This window comes from Neodiprion lecontei, chromosome 5, assembly GCF_021901455.1.
Source record: "Neodiprion lecontei isolate iyNeoLeco1 chromosome 5, iyNeoLeco1.1, whole genome shotgun sequence".
NCBI classification, from domain to species: Eukaryota; Metazoa; Arthropoda; class Insecta; order Hymenoptera; family Diprionidae; genus Neodiprion; species Neodiprion lecontei.
In genome coordinates, this window is record NC_060264.1 from 28,526,585 (window position 1) to 28,547,177 (window position 20,593).

A 20,593-nucleotide genomic window follows, 5' to 3' on the forward strand; every position below is an offset into this window, starting at 1 on the left:
GTAAAATGGAAATTATTTTCTAAAAAATTTTGACGTTGACAATTTTGCTCGCATTGACCGAAAAAAGAAGAATGCTTCACTTCCGTTGGTTATTCCAATGTTTCTCTGCTCGAACAAAGGAACATAAAATTCAGACAGTGATAATACATACGAGTATTTTATACATATCAGGAGATTGTACAAAACGAATTTTTACCATCGAAATAAAGTGAACACCATTATCCAAAAATATAAATTTTATTGGATGCACAAACAAGTTTGTTTTTTATTTGATTCATTTGCGTGTACTTTACTACCTGAATGAAAGACATATAATGTGTATATTGGATCGAAGAATGAGTATTACGGATTGAAAAATTAAATTAAAATGATGAACCGTTAGACTTGTAGATATCTGAATGTCCTTATCGAATGATCAGGGCTCGACGAGAAGGCCGCTGAACAAAATTGCGTTGCTGGCAGTGTGACGAATAGCATACATCACTGGCCGATCAACTTCGAATCGAACCACGTTTGGCTCGATTCTAGCGCTTCTGAACATTACGTTGATACCTAAAATAGATAAAACAATTGCATGATGATGCATAACTGGTAATTAAGGTGATTGAATGATTCAGATTTGTAATTGTAACCTCAAGTTAAAAAAGGAAAACACTATTTCGACTCACTGGTAGCAACAGCAGCTTCGCTACCTTCTTCGTTCACTTCAATGAACGCCTTCTGAACAATTTTCTTGATTTTAATTGGAACGTCCGCTATGCCGGAAAAGTTGGCGGAATTTTCGAAGACCTCTGAGATCCCCAACTAAATTTTCGGAAGTAAGTAATAGGAGTAAAATTCCTAATAAACTTATTTACTTTACTGTATATTAATAAATAAAAGTGCTAAATAGGTAATAAGCATACGAAACTGATATAATTTGTAATATTGTTTTGATACCTTCTGCGCCGTCATTTTCAGATCGAATGTACTTTCTATCTTGAATTTCGGTAAAAATAATTCAACCGGACGCAAAGTATTTCGTCTCAACCTCTGGGTCAGATTTACTAGGCTCAGATTGCCCACGACTGTTTTTAGCCCGTTTATTTCATTCGGACGAATTATGATCATGCTCATCAAATTGTCCTGGAAAGAAACCACTTTTGTAAAAACTAACTAAGCTCACTCCGGTATATATATTTTTTTTATTGCTTTTTACTCTCTACGTTTATCAAAGTTGTATCATACTTTGTACGGTATTTCGATGAATCTTGCGTCAACTTCGGGAATATCACCGGTTACAAACTTGTGCTGAACATACATAGTCGAGACATTTTTGGTACGTTCTGCATCGAGATGAAAAGCTCTGCGTTTAGTTAGACGTGGAATAAATTTTCTGTTCCACTGCCCCTTGAAGTAGATCGCATTCACGATGATCAATACAGTATCCGGGGTCATATCATCTGTAAAAACACGTATATTATCGTCGCAGAAAATCCACGTTATAGATTACGACAATATTTATCTCTCGAATTAATCGACTGATGTTTTTGTTTCCGCTAACGCGCGTTAACACAGCCGGCCAATACCTGGAGCGACCAAATCCTTGATGCGATGCATGGTCTGTTCATCGCACCAAGAATTGATGGTGTTGGCAGCAGCATTTGCATGATCAAAGTCCACTTCTTGGTTGGCCGACCGGAATCTAGTGTCAGTCATTGCTTTGAAGTCAGCTTTTACCGGGATCCGAGCGGACGTGAATAACTTGTTAGCGAGACGTAGTTCGACCCCTTGAACAGCCTGAAAAGGACATAGTTCGTCAGTTGTATTCGTTGGTTACAAAACCATGACGATTCCGAAAGTTTTCAGTACGTTCAAAGTATCGATGAGCGACTGATAACCAGATTGGCCGAGCTCATTGTCGTCTGGAATAAAGAGGGCTGTTCGCATTTGGGTAGCAGTCGTACCACCGGCTCCGTATGCAGCCATGGCAAGTGATAGTTGAGCGCTCAAAGACGAGGATATCAGGTTGCCAGGATTGTCGGCAGCAATCACCTGAGAATCGGTCGAATTCGGGAAATATAAGAAAGTTGAAGGTTGATTTTCAGATTTGTGGAATTATGATCTTTTTTAAAGGTAAAGGGTACGTTAAATACTAACCTTTAAAAAGTTATCGGCAAACCTGCAGACATTCTCGGCCATGGCCTGAAGCGCAGCGCTATCGCCATTGGCGGTAACTTGTGCCGATATTGCGAATATTGCAACAAGGAATAACAATACTGAAAAAAGAAGGTGGCTACCATGAATTGTAATAATTTTTGGGAATGATTTGCCCACCTTTTATCGTGGAATCGATTGGACAACGGATTTCGTTAGTGATAATTCCCAACGTGATTCAGGACGTATTAACCGTGTGCAAGTAAAAACTACACACCAATCTTGGATTACCTTATAACTGGAAAATCTGTCTCTTTACGATAATTTGGATCGGATTTTTTGAAATTAGTTTGAGGATGTAATCTATATTTATTCTTAACTATTTTAATTTTGTTGACAAAAATTTTTCATTACTTGTTGACAGTGAGTTGCTGAACAATTACGAATGACATTAATTTAGTCAATTCACTAAATGTCGTAATAAAATAAGTCAAAAGATACTTTTTAAAAAAGTGCACTCTGGTGAGGTTATCAGCATCACGGATTGTCGTGTCAACAATGACCTGTTTGCGATACTCATGACCTTCTGCGAAGACCGATAAATAAATTGAAAAAATAACCGATGACTAGTCGACCAGCAAATCTCGAAAATTTAAAATTTTTCCTTCTCTTTTTCTACAGGGACAATTTTTTAAAATAACAAACAAAACTTGTAACGTCCAAAATGATTGCACATTAAAAAATTTAATATATTTAATGGCTGCTGATTTAATGGACAAAGAAAAAGTAATCTGATACGTGAGGTAAATTTTGAATAAACTAAACGTAACATATGGATGGCCACTCGTATGTCCGCAAATTGATTTTCTTTATATCTTCGATTCGAAACACGTTCGGCGTTCAGATTTCCGGATTAACAAAGCCGAAATTTATTATACGTTATGTAAATTCGGAATGATATTATACATATTTCATCAGATGGAGGACCTCGAGTTATCACTCACTCTCGTGCCGTTGGATAGAAAATATTTTCACCGGTAAACAAAATGCTATTTGGTGAAGCATTGAAGAAAATATTGTGCTTATCCGAATGCCTTACATATAATCTCGATAAAAATCGATTTTTCACACAGTAAAAGATCGTATCGACAATTGGAAGATATGTTACTTTGGGGAAGTTGAGTATAATTTGAAAGCCACACCGAGTTTTCAAATGATAAATACGTCAGTATTGTACTCACGTTTCCGCATGATGAGATCTTCTTATTGAGACGTGAATTCGAAGTGAGCAAAATGCGTTATGTATCCGCCTCTTGCCTGCATCAGCAATATATATAAGATTCAAAGTAATTTCCTCTACGTCTTCCGATTATCAACGAGTACGCGTCATTTTCCTATCAACAAATTTATGTTCCTACGCATCACGGTATTCAAGTGACTACATACTCGTAAGAATACTCAGAAACAAAATGCAGATCCCTACCTTTTTACGCAGTTCAAAAGTGGGGAGTTTCACCGCAGGGGAATGCCAGTTTCAATGGAAGACGTCATTACGTCATTACTTGGCACGTACTCATTACATGCGGAAAATGTATACCAAACAAAGCTGTACCTCACTTTAAGTTGTTCCCGGATTTCATTACGTCACTCAAGACTAACTGTCGACTAATTTATTGACATTGCTGCCTAATCCTTGACCATGGTCGATAAAATACATCGCAATTTACGGTTTTTTTCGCCGCTTTGAATGATCTTAGCGAATAGAACTGTTTCCATCCATACCAAGGTACGGTTCAGTGTACACTAGTCATCCAAGTGAACCAACTTACTCCGTACTGGTCAAATGTGAACTTGGAAAGAAACTGGATGAAAAGAAAAAGAAGAATCTTCTAAAACCTCGTAAGAATTTAAGCTGCGATATTCACTCTCACCATTCACCCATGATATTAATGTAGAGAATTGTGAGCTATGCAATGTCAGTGACATCTGCGGCGACAGCAGCGACGCAGTTTTCTCATACCCTTGCATTCGTCGCAGTAGCAACTGGATACTTTGGCCATTTCACGAGCCATCTGACGTCCCGAAGACGTGAGTTGATTAATGAGGCTGCCGGCCGGGTAAGAGACTTTGGATACGACGTTATCGTCGGTTTCACAGCGTGGCGTGTTGACTTGGGACGGTGATAGGAAAGTAACAAACGTTTGCCAGAGAGCTGATCACGAATGGTCGAGGAGACAAGAGGAACATATACGCTTACTTTGAAAGCCCCATACCTGACGCCAGGAGTTCCTCGGTCTTTTGACTCTGCGATATCATTGTAGAGGTTATTTTTGAACGACAGCAACGACGCCCTGCAGCAGCTGCCTTATTCGTTACTTGTTCTATTCCAGAGGCTTCGGAGTCTTTGACCACCGTGGCAAAGTCGACGGACATGATCGATTACCCCGAAATTATGCGTACATTAGACATTCGAGATTTGACTGGTACTTGTGAATTTTTAGACCACCTCTTGAAAAGCTTTGCACTGATATTTTTTCCTGTTTTTCCTCTTTGGACCAGTGTGACAAGATTCAGGACGGTGAGATTCCTACTGAAGTTAGGCGTAAAACGAGTATTCTAAGTAGATGCAGATAAAGTTTAAAGTGGAGATGAGACGAATATCAGCTGTTGGCTGAAACTTTGCGCCACAATTTCAAATTTAGTACCTTGACCAGGACATGGTGTAGCAATTCTTGAAACGAAAAATTATCCGATCTATTTGGTACTTCGTGTACACTACTCGAAAGTAGAGAGATTGTATACAGTCTTGGGTCTCGTGGCCTAGGTGAATAATGGGCACCTACCATAAATAACAATTCCTCGCGAAGCAAGTACGGAGCAGGATGTATGTACGCAGTTTAGGTATTGAAGGGTGAAACACGGGCGTAATAACGGTGTATGATACATCTGGAGCAACGGATAATTTTAAATAATTTTACATCGAACTCGTGAAATTGCGAAATTATTCACCTACCAGCGGGAAATAGAGACACTTTGAATGCAGCGCTAAAGAAATTCGCCTAATTGCATATTTTTCATCGACCGACCTGCACGACGTATCATTGAATGTTTTTGCCTTAGCGTTGGTCCTGTTCAGTTCTGCCAGTGCCATTTGGCTGACCGCGAGAAAAACTGTAGACAAGATTTAAAACAGGTAAACGATGTCGGTAACGAAAATGATTGATAATTACTAATAAGAAACTCGAACTTTGGACTGCAGGTAGAAGAATAATTGATCTCAGTTTACTTCGTGAACGTAGAGTTTTTCTACGGTTATAATTGAACCGTTGCGTGATCGGGTTCAAATTGGAGTGTAGTAATACCAAAACCGTTAAATCTACCACGATAGGAAATTGAGATCACTTCAGACTGTAAGAGAAGTTGTGATGGCACGATTCTTAACTGTAGAATCAACGCATCCTATTTGTATAACATAAAAATAACGATAGCGTGACCGAAAGACGTTACAAAGTTATGACACCTTGAGTTTTACCATGTTCTTTTACGGGGAGTTTCGGTCATTGGGTTAGCTGTGAAACAAAAGCTTTTTCCATATTTTGAACAAGCACCACTGTCAGGATGCGACTTCCATTCTTAGTCTAAGAACACTGGACTTAAAAAGAAACTAATCCGGCATAATTGCAACCATTTCAGCGGCGCATGATGGAGACTACATCGTGTAAAACAAGGGTGAACAGCATAAACGTCGACAGATATTTCCGAATAATTAATTTCGGTGCTCGCACACTGGGATGTCGTTTGCTAGATTCTGGTCCACTATCCGCAAGAAAGTTGGACAGGTTTTTACGTCTAATAACGTTAAGCATGATGTGCTTCGTTCTGATCCCGAGTTTAGTAGCAACGGCAGAATTCGCTACGGACCTTCAGTACCTCTGTGAAATAATTAGCAACGTATTATCTTTCATCGAAAGTTTCTATATCCTCATCAATTTCTACTACTACGAAGATAAGTACAGAAATCTCATTCGGAAGATACGCCGAGAATTTTGGTCAGAGCCGTTATCCCCGATATTTTTTCAGCATTTTCAAGGATTCGAACGCATTTTTATCAATATAAGCATGTTCGTGGCAATAGTTACATTGCCGGGGAACATTGGTTACTGTACTTTTCCTCTCTGGATTCATAACTTCAACATGTACGCAGATATCAACGCCAAACGACGAACACCTCTCATCGCTAAATATCATTATGACCATCGTGTAAGTCGGAAGATTGGTTGACTGCGTCAAGATTTTTTTAGAAAGGTTTTTACACTCCGTGATTCGCACTAAGACGCGACTTACTGACTGTGAGGCGGATTCAGAAAATTTAAAGTCAAAGTTGAAAGAAGTTCAAACGACTGTAGACAACTTAAAATCATCCACTCTTCGGGTGGACTTTGGCTCATTGTAAACTTTAAAGGTCTTTCATGCGGTTGATATAACCGAGACGAAAACTGTACAGATAATTCAATTAGTATACATTTTGAAATATTCAATGCAAAAGAAGGGAAGAATATTGAAGATTTCTCATGCGTAGGTGAGTCCTTATTACGAGATAACGTATCTGTGTCAGACACTCGGCTCATCTCTTGCCGTCATAATTTTTGTATTGGGAACATCGATCTACGCTTTTATTTGCATGCATTTTTGCGCTAAGCTTCGTCTGATGCAATTCAAATTAAATGATATTGGCGCCTCTACAAGTACCAAAGAGTTTACCGAAATCATCAGCGAGCATCGGTACCTTATCCGGTGCGTGGATATTCACCTTAGTATTGGGAACGAAAATATATAGCTGTGACACCTGGTGGCAAAATAATGCGTTAACGCGAGTGGGCCATATTTAGTGTTAAAAAACTTCCGTCATCGGATCTTTTACGGAATATCGATTCTTTGCGTAACAACTAAAGCTTCACAGCTTGCACGCAGTTTTCTGTACTTTTCTATCCGCGTGATTGACTTTTAAGTTTTAACACTTTGTCGATAGCCCAGTTCTCGCCGCCATATTCCTTAGCCACACCCCCATTTTCGTTCTCAATGCCATATGTGTACAGTCCAAAATCACAAGCGCCACTTTTGTATGTCGATGATGTTTTTTACGTAGATTTGCAAAAGACGTCGAAGATCTTTACAGTCCGATGCTACTTCTGCATATTCTTCTGAGTACACTGCTTATCTGCCTCACCATGTTCAAGATCACCAGCATGACGGTAAGTGACAATACCTTGCGAAGCGACGAATTTGCGTTAGCGATGAATATAATATTATCATTCGTTCCAACAGATACATGATGGCGCTATGGAGTTCACAGTTTCAGCTGTTTACTTTTCAGCCACGTTTTTCCAAATTTTTGTATTCTGTTGGATGGCCAACGAAGTCTTCGTAGTGGTAATAAGCATAATGATAAACTTGGCAGTATGATTATCGCCGTGAAAAGTAATAGGTTAAATTTAATAACGTTCATGAAACATCCGTATTTCGCAACTTCAACATTGTCGGAAATTCAGTAAACCGCGGTTGCGCAAAATATACTCATATTGTGAAAACTTGAGTTTTTCAAAGTCATTGTATAATTGCAAGTCGTTAAGTGCCCCTCATTGTTCAATTACATTAACGTTACTAACTTTGACCTCGTAAAATTGTAGTTTTCCCCAAGATCAGATTCATGGAATCCCGCGTAATAAAAAATTCTACGTACTCGTTTTTACAGAGTGACAACCTGGCTATAGCAGCGTACAATTCCCACTGGTACGAGGCTCCAATTCGTATTCGACGTGGGGTTTTTCTAATGTGCATGCGAGCTTATAAGCCAATCGTTTTGACGGCTGGAAAATTCTTTCCCGTTACCCTGGCCAGCTTTGGTTCCGTACGTAATTAGAACTTCTGAAAATTAGCCACGCTTTGCCTCTATTTATAAAATTTGTCATTCACGTTTGCTTCCAGGTATGTAGTACGGCTGTTTCTTACTACACTCTTCTAAGGTCGATTCAGTAACATATTGATTGGAAACATTCATTGGAAATAAAATACTCGACTGTGCGGAAAATTAATTTAATTTAGTCTAGACGTTTAAAACAAAATATCTAATGGCTGTGTTAAGTTCAGCACATTATCCAACGGCATGGATCAAGTCGCTCTTCTGTCTCGTTCATGTTCAATCCTTATTTCGATATGGCTCTGCTAAGATTATCCACGTAGTCTAACCCGTACGTGAAAGACTGCGGAATGGCGAACGCAGCAATGATACTTTGATGATACTACAAATAGCGTATACTTTTGCATAATTTTCTGTCTAACTCGTAAAATTGCAGAGTGAATAATGCATCGGACACCAGCGAACACGGATGAAAGGGCAGGCTGGTGATATTGGAGTAATTGTATACCTACGAGTAAATTTTTCAACGACCTGATGTGTTGCGCCTTGGGATAAAAGATTGATATCCTTTACTCCTGCAGGCAATTCTATTCAAGACAGCAAAAACAACTCGCCACCGATTGTCAGTATTCGTGCCTACAACAGCCTCATAATATCTATCTTCTTAAACGGCTAGCAACTTGACTCTAAATTTTCACATCAGTAAATAATACTACACAGACCTTGAAATATAGATATCCGTGTTGCAAAAGTGTTTTGTTTTTTGAAAAGTATCTACTTCTTTCACGATTCATTGAAGCTTCATACCAGTATCAAAGACCTTCATAAATGTTGGACTAAATTTCACGACGGAATCAGAGCAAAATAGTTGAGACCAAGTCTCCCTAGAGTATAAAATTTCAGGTGCGACTCGTAAAAATTAGATGATTCATTAAACGTAACGATCTTAGCGTCGCATCATTGAGATGACATCAACTGATAATACGAAATTCGAGAAGGTAAATGTTGATAGACATATTCGAGTGATTAATCTCGGCAGTCGTATGCTGGGTTGTCGTCTGCTAGACGCCAATCCAGTGACAGTGAAGAAGGTGGACGTACTTTTGCGGGTGTTCGTCATGGGCGGCATGTCCTACGTTCTGATCCCAGGTTTAATGGCAATGGTAGAATTTATCAACGATTTAGGTTACGTAGCTGAAATAGGCAGCAACGTGTTAGGCGTGGTTGAAAGCGTCTGTTTCCTCGGGAATAGTTACTATCAAGAATCGAAGTGCACAAATTTGGTGCAGAAAATCCATCGCGAGTTTTGGGCAAGCCCTTTACCTCCGGATCTCTTGAAACACGTCCAATGGTTCGAACGTATTTCCATCGGCATAGGCCTCTACGTTTTCACGGTTTCTCTATTAGCACTGACATTCTATAGTAGCATACCTCCAATCTTCCACAACTTCGATTTGTACGAAGACATCGATGCTATGCGACGGACTCCGCTAATCGGCAGATACTTTTACGACCAACGCGTAAGTCCACTCCGGTCGTAGATAAGGTTTTTCAAAAAACAAAATACACAGCTTGAAAATAACAATGACAACGATCCCAATGAATATCCTGAATTTCTGCCTAGGTGAGTCCCAACTACGAGATAACGTATGCCTGCCAGATGCTCGGATCGTTCCTTACGGTAACGAGTTACGTTATCCTTACTTCAATCTACGCTCTCATCTGCATGCATCTTTGTGCCAAACTTCGCTTACTTCAAGTGAGATTACGCAACATCGACGCTTCGATTAGCAACGAAGAGTTCGCCGAAATCGTGCACGAGCATCAGTACCTTATTCGGTACGTAGCCATGGAGTTCATGCGGTTGTTTCAAAAGATTTTCTCAGTATCTCGACACTTGGACTTTGAATTCTGATCGATTACTGTTCGACCTTGTCGCAGGTACGCCGACGACCTCGAAGATATTTACTCCCCGGTAATTCTGATACACTTTATTCTCAGTACTGGTCTCATCTGCCTTGGTGTGGTCAAGGTAACTGGATTGCCAGTAAGTAATAATCCGAACATTGAAAGGTCAAATAAAGGCATGTCTATGCAACCTAATCGTATCCTAATTTCTAAAAGATGATAAATCGTTACATCAATCAGCCGATCGGTACTTTCGTATACCGTTGTATTGAGTGTTAAATCGGAGTATCCACTGCATGAATGGTCATTGTAAACGGTCCGTTCAACGATTGTCTCATCTCCTGAACGAGGTAATTTGCATCGAGAATGACGAATTGTAATTTACTGCCACAGGTACAAGCGGGTATGATGGAACTCGTACTGTTCATAATGTACTTCGCCGCTTCTTTTTTTCAAATATTCGTATTCTGCTGGATGGCCAATGAAGTCTTCGTAGAGGTAATCTCCCAGATATTGATCCAGATCTATTTCAGTGATAAAAAAACAAACCTCAAAAACTTGATTACAAGAGCACTCTTTCGACCTTGACCATTCGACATATAATTTTGTAAACAATTAAAGGGTGTATTTTTGACAGAGCGATGATTTGGCCAGGGCAACCTACGATTCTCGGTGGTACGAAGGATCGAGGCATGTTCAACGCGGGATTCTTCTGATCCTCTTGCGTGCTCAAAAGCCAAGCGTTTTGACAGCCGGAAAATTTTTTCCCGTTACCATGTCGAGTTTTGGTACGGTACGTGGTGTGGGTGGATAAATTTAGACTCTCTGTAATCAGACCACGATCTAAATCGCAAATACTGTCGACGAAAATTAAATCACTCGAGTTATGATCTGATTAATAAATATGGACGCTACGATTTGCTTGCAGGTTTGCAGTACGGCTATTTCTTACTACACGCTTCTAATGTCAATCCAGTAAATTGTTAACATGCGAATGAACGATGATGACTCTTGCCTACTTGATCTGCACTATTGTAACAAGAAGTGACAAATTTACCGTGTAGCAAATATAGATTGATGTTCGTGGAAAAAAAAAAAAAACAACTGTCATTCGAAATAAAATTACCTCGATATTCGAGTCTAGCTTTATTAAATTCAAAATGAGTTCGATAGACTCTGGTGCGAGTTATATCAATGAGTAAATAAACAAATCGGTAAATTAATTATCTTCCTAGATATCCGATATTGCGTGGTTGCAATCCAACAGGGTTCGTTCTCGTCTCACGTTTCACGAATTAAACCTGCGTTTGCAAGGGCCATTTGTCTATGACCTAGATTTTCAACGCGATAATTAATAAATATGAAATATCGAAATAAAAACGTGTGATTCGCGCCTACCAATTTAATCTCTGGTCCCTACAATGAACAAAATTATACAAGATGAGGGGTACCGTTACAAGTTGTAATCATTACCGGAACTATAATATCATTGTGGTCCAATGAATTTCCCCCATCGAAGATGGGAAGACTCGTTCCATTTAAAATGGTCTAATCGAAGCTTGGCGAAGCCACAGATCGCAGTCAGAATTTCGCGCGAGATGATCGTCAGTGACTTGATCAACATCGCATTCTGAGTTTACGATACTGGAGGACAGGATATACATCGAGGAACTTTAGTGAATAAGTAATTCTTTGTAAACCTGATTAGTTTATCAAGTTACACAACCCCGGATTTTTCACCTCCAGGATTGGCAGAGAAAAAAGAAAAAGTTGTGCAATCGCCGTTAAGAGAATGTAAGTAAAACTATGAATGATTATCATGATTATGTTGTGAATGTTTACAACAAAACGCGGGAAAATATTGTCAATCTAACAATGCGACAACTATAAGTGTCTCAGATTTTCGATGTTGAAAACATCCATTCTTCCGGACCATAATAAACAAAAAATTTTACTCCAGCCTCAATTAATTGACGACCACTGTAATTCAATGTTGAGCTGTCACTGAATGAATCCCTAATTGCGCTTCCGTGTTTTTTTCCTTTATTTTTTCATCGATTCTTTGCACAACCGAAAGTGTGCGGTTTTTTCTCCTCGCTTCTTGTTCGGTAGTTATTTACTCAATCACCGCAATAACCGTTGCTCAAATAAACGCGAATCGAACACTCGAGTTACTTGTTCGTGGGAAAAGTTACTTAGCGTGACGAGGGGAGATGAGACCAGAACTAATCAACCAGAAAGTATCCTAGTATAGTAAAGCCAATCGTGACACGCGACATTACTTCACTTCTTCCGTGTCTGATATTATCCCTTTTAAGTCCATCCACTTAGCCAAATTATTTCGTAAAAAAAAATTGATTTCCATAAAAAGTTGTACTAACTGAACTATGAAAATGATGTTCCTGCAACAGAATCAAACTGCTCCGAATCGTCAAGATGAAGATCATGCTACTCATCCTTCTGATGTGTTGTCTGACTGTCATCTGCTGTTCCGAGATGATCGAAATCAAGAGCCCAATAGAAACGCGTCACCAAAACTCATCCGATCTACTAGACGATGTGATCCTTGGAAAGAATCCCCCAAGTCTTGACTTTGGCAAAATTCCCACCGACACTGGTGACCTGAACCCGACCTTCGTTCCTTGGCCCATCACTAGAAACACCCAAAACGAAAACCAATCGTCAAATTCTGATGACTTGAGGCCCGTAGCGAGAATCTCGAAAAGTCTTTACTCGTCTGCTGTTTTTCCCTCTGCAAGATCTTCTGACGAGCACCAGATTGTGAGTGAAGAAAAATTTGTGCGACATTGTTTTCCTTTCCAAACTAAGTTGGGCAGTAAAGATCAAGAAATAGCTATTGTAATAAATAATTTTCCATGTGACTTATAGATTCCTGTAAGGCAGTCATCCTGGGAGGAAACTTCTTCGATTATCGCTAACAGAACAAACAATTACAATACCGGAACGTCCGCTATCTCGCAACAAAATTTAGACCATAGAAGAACTCTGCGACGCGACAGAGAGCGAAGACGAAGGAACGAGGCGATCAATCATCAGTACCCCAATACAGGATACGGTGAGAACCCGGAGGATCTCGACGCGGACTATGCACCCCAAGAAAATCATTATTCTCCTTCAACGAGTTACGGAGCGGACTACACCGACTCATACTCACCAAGTACGATGCACAACACTCGATGAATTTAGTTGGAAAATTCGATCCAAGAATAAAGTAGATAGAATGGCAAAGTATTCATAAATTGGCGATTTATTAACGATTCGTTTGATTTTTGCTCGCAGGCTTTCCAGATCAAGTAATCGATCACCTACACGGTCCAGAGAAGTACAGTTCTTTCTCCACTGGTTCGGGCTACAGGAGCAACAGATACTACGAGAACAGCGAGGAGTCATCCTCGTACCCCGGAAGTCCGGAGTCCTGGCATCCTCATCACCATCATCATCATCCGCGACCGCCATTGGCCTACCAAAAATTGCCCGCCTACTCTTCGTGCGACAATCCAGGCCGCGGAGAACCGACTCCATCCTTGATCGGCTTGCTCTCAGCGATCGGTTCCAACCTACTGAACCTCTTCAAAATCGGCCTGGGCAGCAGCCTGTCGATAGCGATACCGCTGATAGCCCTCAAGTTCTTCCTGATCCCGTTGAAGATCTTCAAGTTGATTAAAATCGCGAAAATCCTGCTAAAACTCTTCTTCGTCGTACCGTTCATCCTGCGAGTATTCGCCCCGTCTATTTACTCGGCAATCACGCATCACGGGGTTGGATTTGCCGAGAGGATTGCCGAGGTTCGAACGGAGGAGAGCAGAGGCATCTTCGATCAGCCCGGCGATAATTCCACCCGGTGGAACGTCCTCGGAGTTAACTTGACCGAGGGCTTCTTGGCGGAAGCGACAAGTGCTCAAAAATGCCCCAGCAGAGTCGCCTGCGAGTTGGGCTCGTATTTGGCTAGCAGGAACAGGCTACCTGAAAATCTGAGCAGATTTCTTCTTCACGCAAACGATTCTGAGGCGGGCAAAGACTCCCGCATTAACACCGGTAACGAGAAAAAGGAAAGGGAAGAAGTTACCAGCGTTTTTATTACAGCCCTGATCCAACGCTGGACTTACGATCGGTGCAACGTTTATGCTTGTGGAATTTCTCTCTAATAATGATAAAATGCGATAGCGTCTCTATGCTCGGTATAATTATCTCAGCGAGAGAAACATTAATTGTTCTTATACTTGTTATATACATGGAGCATTCCATACCAATTCAACTAGGGTCTCACCCTCACGCCCTTATATTTGGTTCGCGATTTTTTATATTGCTGTTCCAACTCAAAAAAGCAACCCAAATTTTTTTCAGCTTCTTCTAGCCCCCCTGACGTCCCCATTGTGCTTCAAATCATAATATTTTGACAGCGATTGCGACATTTTTTAAAATTATGAATAAAAATGGCATACATTCTGTAGTGTGATAAAAATTTCAAGATAGTTGTTGTGTTAGGAAAGATAGATTGAACCCGGAAAATTAGAAAAAAAAATTGAAATTACTAAAATAGAATTATTATTTTATCAACAAATTTATAGAAAAATTACTGTTTTGCCTGCTCACATAGATTTTGGCATGGATATTTTTGATTTTGGCTACAGAAATTTTTGTAATTTTTTTCATCATTTTCAAAAATATCGCAATCACTATCTAAATATCATCAATTCAAAAGCTCTGGGGGCGTCTGGGGGTTAGAAAAATATAAAAAAAATTTCGATTGCTTATTAGAGTTGAAATAACAATAAAAAAAAACACGGACAAATATGCCCTACATACATATGCATAGGAATCTGCTCAGAACAGTTTAAACACTTTTTTATTATATTATATTTATTATAGCTTATAAGAAATTGTACCTATACAATATATTACGATATACCTATACACTGGCCAGCCCTAACATAACAAATATATTTATACTGTAGATAGACGAAAACAATAAAAACTAACGCTTCGAACTTTAGAATCCCTGAAAATCATGACATGGAAACGTCTGATCTGATGGTTCACGATTCTTGAGAAAAATAGAACAAAAATTGCAACAATATAATGGAATCTTCTCTTCTCTCTCTCACTCTCTCTCTCTCTCTCCCTGTGAATTTTTATAATCTCATAATATTCCATATCCGCAGAACCTCACCTACCAGGCAAAGATTGATCCGACTACCACGCAACTTGACAAAAACAGAAGCCGACTTGACGGTACGTATTATATTTTGCTCATTCGATTCTTTGATCACCTTTTCGTAAATTGACTGATCGTTCCTTCGTACTGGATAAGACCGTGAAGCTATGTTGATAAATTGTGAAGAAATAATATATAAATAAAAAGTATAATATACACGTTATTGATCGATATTTTAATGACCGGACTACGTTTTCTCTCCAATCTAGGTACAGTTTCCGAACGAATAACGAGATCAAGCAACGACGGTCAGTCGTTTCGACTAGACGAGGGTCGTCAGAAAAAGGAAGCGACTGAACAGTTCAGTCAGAAGAATTTGGGATATAATTAGCACGATGTTTCGTATCTGGAGTATTTATCGTGGCGGCAATACCACCGTGAAAATAACCGTCGACCGCGTCCGTTCGTAACACCGGCTTCAAAATCACCGACGGTTTTGACAAACCCCGTAAAGATGCTGCCCAGCCAAGAAACCGCGTAGCTTGTCCCAATTTACGTTGTGCAGAACAACAAATCCGGCGCAGCCGATAACTTTATGGCCTATGGCGAGAAAACTACGACGGTAGATGATAACAAGAACGTCTTGATTGACCTGTTGCACGATAATCAACAGCCGCCCGCATTTACAGGGTCGAGTACACTCAACAGCCTGGAATTTTTTCAGACGAATATTTTATTTTCCGATCCAATTTTTGCCACGTACTTGGCTGGATTTTCGGGCTTCTTCAAAGGCTTGCAAGTTCCCCACTTCGACAAAGATTGCTCCTTGTTAGTCAAAACTTTGCCTATTTTTCTAGTCAATAATTTCATCGACGCGTTGATCAAGATCGGTAAAATGCAACTGGTCAATAGTTTTACGGTAGTTTATAATTTTATACATATCTCTCAAGAGCCATACTAGTCGGGAATTGGCCAGGTTTTGCTAGTTACCCAATTCGATTTCCAAACGGGCTAAAGCAATAGATGATTGCACATTTCAGGTACTTCAAACTTTTGGAATTAGCGCGACTAAGTCCCCCCCCCCCCTTTTACTGGTCTCATACTCATCTCGTAAATCAACTATTCATATATGCCTATATATCTTGTTCTAGACGTGATAGAGAAGAGGTAATTGGGTATCGGATATAGGGATGTAGAGAATATGTTGAAAATGATTTCAGGCGAAATGCGATATAGTTTTTAGGAAAAATCTGTACATTTCCTAAGCGTAACAATGTAGTTTTATAAAATTTCTCTCTGTTCGTGACGAAACTGAAATACAGAGACATATCCTCAAAGTTGACTCATGGATCCATGTCTTACAACGCTTCGCCGACCGGGCGAATCGTCAATTCCGTAACCTGTAAGTTTATAAAATTGATCAAATTTAAAAAACAAAATGTGAGACACTGTTGAACACAGAGATGGAATGAACTATTATGCAGAGCGTAAAACGTGAAACTTGAAAATATACATATTTAAGAAGCAGCGAGGATGAAGCACGTTTTAAATCGTCACCTGAACATGTTCCGGGTTGCCCAATACGTAGATAACTGCCGCAGCTATGTTTTCCGGCTTGAGACATGGAAATTTGCTGAACAAACCCTCGGGGTCAGGAACACCAGCGGCCCGAGCGATGTCCGTCTTGACAACTCCGGGACTGATGCTCTGGAAAAATACCATGAGTCCAGCCTCGCTCCGATTTTTATAATCGTGGTAAGTCTTCCTGACAAAAGAACTACAATTAAGAATTGCTTCCTGACACTAAAGTCTTCTCACCGTAATTTTAATCTTGCTACCAACAGCCACGAGATCCCGTCTCACTGTTTCCGTCATGGCAGTAATTGCGTGTTTAGCGCTTGGACACAGACTGCAAGGGTTCTCGAAGGGGATCCAATGTCCTGCAACGCTGTGGAAACACAATAACATCGTTAATATTCTTTTCGTACTCGCATGTCATCGCTTCTTTATTCACAGAGATGAATCTCGCACGATTGATCGTTCACCTGTTGATGTTGATAATGTGACCCACTACGTTTCGCCTTCGCATTGAAGCCACAGCTTCTCTCACACCTACGGCAGGTGCCATGACATTGAGCTCGAGTGTCTTCCGAAAACCTTCAATATCGTCATCTAAATCAAACAATGACAAAACAATTAGGTACAAGGAATGAGCGATAAACACGTGCTTGGATGTCTGACAGTTATTAGCACAAGTCAAAAATAAAAAAAATCCTCAATTTTCATTGCCTACCAATGAATCGCTTGGGAGTCCAAAGACCAGCATTATTAACGAGGACGTGGACGCCTCCAAATTCGGTATCAACCCATTTAAAAACGCACTGAAATTTTTCCGTGTCGGTAACGTCGCACTGCTTCGGATAAAACTTTCCCTTGGCTCCCTCGAGCCGTTTTTCCAGTGCTTCCAAGTTCTCCAATCGCCTGGCAAGTCCGACGACCAACAATCCCTCCTTGACGAGAGCTTCGGCGATTTTTTCACCGATACCCGCACTGGAACCGGTCACAATTGCAGCTTTCCCGACCCAACGATCCATGTCTTCAGAGTGACTTGAACTACCATTAATGATACGCGTGCACATCTTTATATCCATGTAACTAAAGACTCCACCCCTGCGCAATCAGCGCGTAGACCCCTCTCGTCGCTCGTTTCGTTATCTTTTCGATAAAAAAATCGTCCCGGTAACTTGGAGCACGAATGCCACGAACCGCTGGTCCCAAAAGATCAAAAACCACGAAACGGAGGACCTGGACAGACCTGGGTCCGTCAAACTACGGAGCGCAGGATCTAGACGCCGAAAACCACGAAGCGGAACGACAAGACAAGAACGTCGAAAATTTATTTCAACATGCGTAGAGCTTCGTGTATAAATATATTGTAATTTCGACGAATATGGATCAAATACGAGCTTCTGATTTTCTACATACGGATTATATGCTACGCTCTTTATCTGTTGATTACCAGTCCTCTCTACTTTTTTTCCGTGGAAAGATGTTAAAGCTTGGTAATTAACGATACGTCTGATTCTATTTCAACAGGCGCAGTGTTTCGTGTACAAATGGGTTGTAATTTCAACGTGTATTGATCAAAAACGGTTTCCGGTGATGTGCTTATAACATCATAATAGCCATTTTCACCGTTGCCTGTATATTCAAGTGCAAATTTTTGATGATTTTCTCATCCATATGGATAATCCGAACGCTCAACTATTGGATGTATTTTTAAAAATTTCCCCTCCATTGTGGGATTGATATCTCGGTGTAGGGTTATCTCAGAATAAAAACAAAATTTTGTAAATATCGATACAAATGTAGTTATCGTTGCACACGGCTGTGCTGTACTGTACTGATTTTTTTATTATTATTATTATTATTATTATTATTATTATTATTATTATTATTATTATTATTATTATATGCAGAATGATGACGGCTAGAATAAAAAAAAAGGGGTCTTGTTAATGAAAGAAATTTTAATCCGTCGGCATTTCATGAGTGAAGAAAAAAAGAACAGCCCATATCTTGGTTAATTTTAAATATTTTGTAATCAAAATTTATGTAAAACAAGTTTAATATACACTTAATAAAATACCAACAATCCGATTACTTTAATAATTAGTTATCTCTGTGAAAAATATTCTTAAAAATCTGTCGTTTTTTTCGACCATCACAGTGGCCTTCCCTCTTAATAAATAAGATTAGTTTTTCATATTTTAAACTTATTATTACATATTATCCAATTGCCAATGTATACAGCAATATTAAAGTACCGGGAATAAAGGCTAACTTCGTATATTATGTTATAGCTTATAATAATTTGTACCTATACATTGTATTACGATACATGCACTGCCCAGCCTAAAAATAATAAATATATTTATACTATAGACAGGCGTAACAAAATAAAAACTACCGCTTCGAACTTGTGGAATCTCTGAAAATCATGACATGGAAACGTTCGATCTGATAGTTCGCAATTGTTGAGGGGAAGGGAAAAAAAAATTGCAACACTATAACGAAATCTTCTTTTCTCTCTCTCTCGCTCTCTCTTTCTTCCTCTCCGAATTTTTATAATCTCACAATATTCCGTATCCTCGATTATTTACGTATTGTATAATCTCAGAAAGAGAATTATTTCTCTGTATTGTACAGATGTGACTCGATGTCAGCTAAAATTTTTTACCTGGAATCGAGAGTCTGGCTCATCATAATTACACGGTGTACCAGCTACTACTCAGCAATGGGAGTTTCAGGTGCAGTGCATCATTCTGCCGGCGTATTTCCTACGTGAAGTTACGTTATGTGAAAACTCGGAATAATCTGTTACGATACGAATCGATATGACTTCACCGATCTCAAGCATTATTGTGCTACTCCTTATTACGGCAAATTCTTGTCTCCTATGGCCCCTGACACAAAACGATGTTCCGGAATCACCATCGAACCCGAAGCACCTCCTCGAAGAATTCGAAGCACAGAACCTCACCTACCAGGCAAAGATTGATCCCACTGCCTCGCGAGTTGATAAAAACAGAAACCGACTCGACGGCAAGTATAATATTTTGCTCATTCGATTCTTCGATCACCTTTTCGTAAATTTACTGATCGTTCCTTCGTACTGGATAAGACCGTGAACATATGTTGATAAATTTTGAGGAAATAATGGAGAACTGAAAAATATAATACAAAAATTATTGATCAATATTTTAATGACCGGACTTCCTTTTTTTCTCCAATCCAGGTACAGTTTCCGAACGAATAACGAGATCAGGCAACGACGGTCAGTCGTTTCGACTAGACGAGGGTCGTCAGAAAAAGGAAGCGACTGAACAGTTCAGTCAGAAGAATTTGGGATATAATTAGCACGATGTTTCGTCTCTGGAGTGTTTATCGTGGCGGCAATACCACCGTGAAAATAACCATCGACCGCGTCCGTTCGTAACACCGGCTTCAAAATCACCGACGGTTTTGACAAACCCCGTAAAGATGCTGTCCAGCCAAGAAACCGCGTAGCTTGTCCCAATTTACGTTGTGCAGAACAACAAATCCGGCGCAGCCGATAACTTTATGGCCTATGGCGAGAAAACTACGACGGTAGATGATAACAAGAACGTCTTGATTGACCTGTTGCACGATAATCAACAGCCGCCCGCATTTACAGGGTCGAGTACACTCAACAGCCTGGAATTTTTTCTGACGAATATTTTATTTTCCGATCCAATTTTTGCCGCGTACTTGGCTGGATTTTCGGGCTTCTTCAAAGGCTTGCAAGTGCCCCACCTCGACAAAGATTGCTCGATGTTAGTCCAAGTTTTGCCTATTTTTCTAGTCAATAATTTCATTGACGCGTTGGTCAAAATCGGCAAATTGCAACTGGCCAACAGTTTTACGGTGCCGTT

The 20,593-nt window shown here is 39.9% G+C and overlaps 5 protein-coding genes across 7 annotated transcripts; 3 read left to right on the forward strand and 2 right to left on the reverse strand.

Moving 5' to 3' along the window:
* Nucleotides 1-218: 218 nt before the first annotated feature.
* On the reverse strand, nucleotides 219-3,565 carry LOC107219186 (ovalbumin-related protein X). Its single transcript, XM_015657326.2, has 8 exons — nucleotides 3,378-3,565; nucleotides 2,140-2,258; nucleotides 1,852-2,034; nucleotides 1,569-1,779; nucleotides 1,228-1,442; nucleotides 940-1,125; nucleotides 669-804; nucleotides 219-552 (listed from the first exon to the last, which is right to left on the reverse strand). Exons 1-8 carry the CDS (start codon nucleotides 3,385-3,387, stop codon nucleotides 416-418), a joined length of 1,197 nt encoding a protein of 398 aa, XP_015512812.1. The 5' UTR covers nucleotides 3,388-3,565; the 3' UTR covers nucleotides 219-415.
* A 4,609-nt stretch (nucleotides 3,566-8,174) lies between these two features.
* On the forward strand, nucleotides 8,175-11,084 carry LOC107219146 (odorant receptor 4-like). 3 transcript variants are annotated; one of them, XM_046741838.1, is made up of 7 exons: nucleotides 8,175-8,384; nucleotides 8,490-9,573; nucleotides 9,678-9,892; nucleotides 9,995-10,100; nucleotides 10,355-10,459; nucleotides 10,599-10,754; nucleotides 10,890-11,084. In XM_046741838.1, the coding sequence occupies exons 2-7, from the start codon at nucleotides 9,019-9,021 to the stop codon at nucleotides 10,938-10,940; spliced, it is 1,188 nt and encodes a 395-aa protein (XP_046597794.1). In that variant the 5' UTR covers nucleotides 8,175-8,384; nucleotides 8,490-9,018; the 3' UTR covers nucleotides 10,941-11,084. The 3 variants fall into 3 exon arrangements, with proteins under 3 accessions (XP_046597794.1, XP_046597792.1, XP_046597793.1); XM_046741836.1 differs by having other exon boundaries at nucleotides 10,599-10,749; XM_046741837.1 differs by lacking the exon at nucleotides 8,175-8,384 and having other exon boundaries at nucleotides 8,472-9,573; nucleotides 10,599-10,749.
* A 416-nt stretch (nucleotides 11,085-11,500) lies between these two features.
* On the forward strand, nucleotides 11,501-14,470 carry LOC124294779. The gene is made up of 4 exons (XM_046741818.1): nucleotides 11,501-11,755; nucleotides 12,373-12,742; nucleotides 12,851-13,139; nucleotides 13,262-14,470. Exons 2-4 carry the CDS (start codon nucleotides 12,398-12,400, stop codon nucleotides 14,125-14,127), a joined length of 1,500 nt encoding a protein of 499 aa, XP_046597774.1. The 5' UTR covers nucleotides 11,501-11,755; nucleotides 12,373-12,397; the 3' UTR covers nucleotides 14,128-14,470.
* Nucleotides 14,471-16,351: 1,881 nt separating this feature from the next.
* On the reverse strand, nucleotides 16,352-17,791 carry LOC107219161 (farnesol dehydrogenase). The gene is made up of 5 exons (XM_015657261.2): nucleotides 17,431-17,791; nucleotides 17,183-17,309; nucleotides 16,956-17,085; nucleotides 16,695-16,844; nucleotides 16,352-16,537 (listed from the first exon to the last, which is right to left on the reverse strand). Exons 1-5 carry the CDS (start codon nucleotides 17,786-17,788, stop codon nucleotides 16,496-16,498), a joined length of 807 nt encoding a protein of 268 aa, XP_015512747.2. The 5' UTR covers nucleotides 17,789-17,791; the 3' UTR covers nucleotides 16,352-16,495.
* A 1,664-nt stretch (nucleotides 17,792-19,455) lies between these two features.
* On the forward strand, nucleotides 19,456-20,583 carry LOC124294780. Its single transcript, XM_046741853.1, has 2 exons — nucleotides 19,456-19,742; nucleotides 19,936-20,583. The coding sequence occupies exons 1-2, from the start codon at nucleotides 19,535-19,537 to the stop codon at nucleotides 20,055-20,057; spliced, it is 330 nt and encodes a 109-aa protein (XP_046597809.1). The 5' UTR covers nucleotides 19,456-19,534; the 3' UTR covers nucleotides 20,058-20,583.
* Nucleotides 20,584-20,593: the final 10 nt, after the last annotated feature.

Coding starts and splice junctions, on each gene's coding strand:
- LOC107219186 (XM_015657326.2), bottom strand. Junction 1,780..1,851: donor CGCTCATCGATACTTTGAAC/GTACTGAAAACT, acceptor TGTCCTTTTCAG/GCTGTTCAAGGGGTCGAACT. Junction 1,443..1,568: donor CAAGGATTTGGTCGCTCCAG/GTATTGGCCGGC, acceptor GTGTTTTTACAG/ATGATATGACCCCGGATACT.
- LOC107219161 (XM_015657261.2), bottom strand. CDS start 17,788: ATGGATATAAAGATGTGCACGCGTATCATTAATGGTAGTTCAAGTCAC. Junction 17,310..17,430: donor GACTCCCAAGCGATTCATTG/GTAGGCAATGAA, acceptor TGTTTGATTTAG/ATGACGATATTGAAGGTTTT. Junction 16,845..16,955: donor GTAGCAAGATTAAAATTACG/GTGAGAAGACTT, acceptor GTATTTTTCCAG/AGCATCAGTCCCGGAGTTGT.
- LOC124294780 (XM_046741853.1), top strand. CDS start 19,535: ATGACTTCACCGATCTCAAGCATTATTGTGCTACTCCTTATTACGGCA. Junction 19,743..19,935: donor AAACAGAAACCGACTCGACG/GCAAGTATAATA, acceptor TCTCCAATCCAG/GTACAGTTTCCGAACGAATA.
- LOC124294779 (XM_046741818.1), top strand. CDS start 12,398: ATGAAGATCATGCTACTCATCCTTCTGATGTGTTGTCTGACTGTCATC. Junction 12,743..12,850: donor CTTCTGACGAGCACCAGATT/GTGAGTGAAGAA, acceptor TGTGACTTATAG/ATTCCTGTAAGGCAGTCATC. Junction 13,140..13,261: donor CACCGACTCATACTCACCAA/GTACGATGCACA, acceptor TTTTGCTCGCAG/GCTTTCCAGATCAAGTAATC.
- LOC107219146 (XM_046741836.1), top strand. CDS start 9,019: ATGACATCAACTGATAATACGAAATTCGAGAAGGTAAATGTTGATAGA. Junction 9,893..9,994: donor GAGCATCAGTACCTTATTCG/GTACGTAGCCAT, acceptor ACCTTGTCGCAG/GTACGCCGACGACCTCGAAG. Junction 10,750..10,889: donor CGTTACCATGTCGAGTTTTG/GTACGGTACGTG, acceptor ATTTGCTTGCAG/GTTTGCAGTACGGCTATTTC.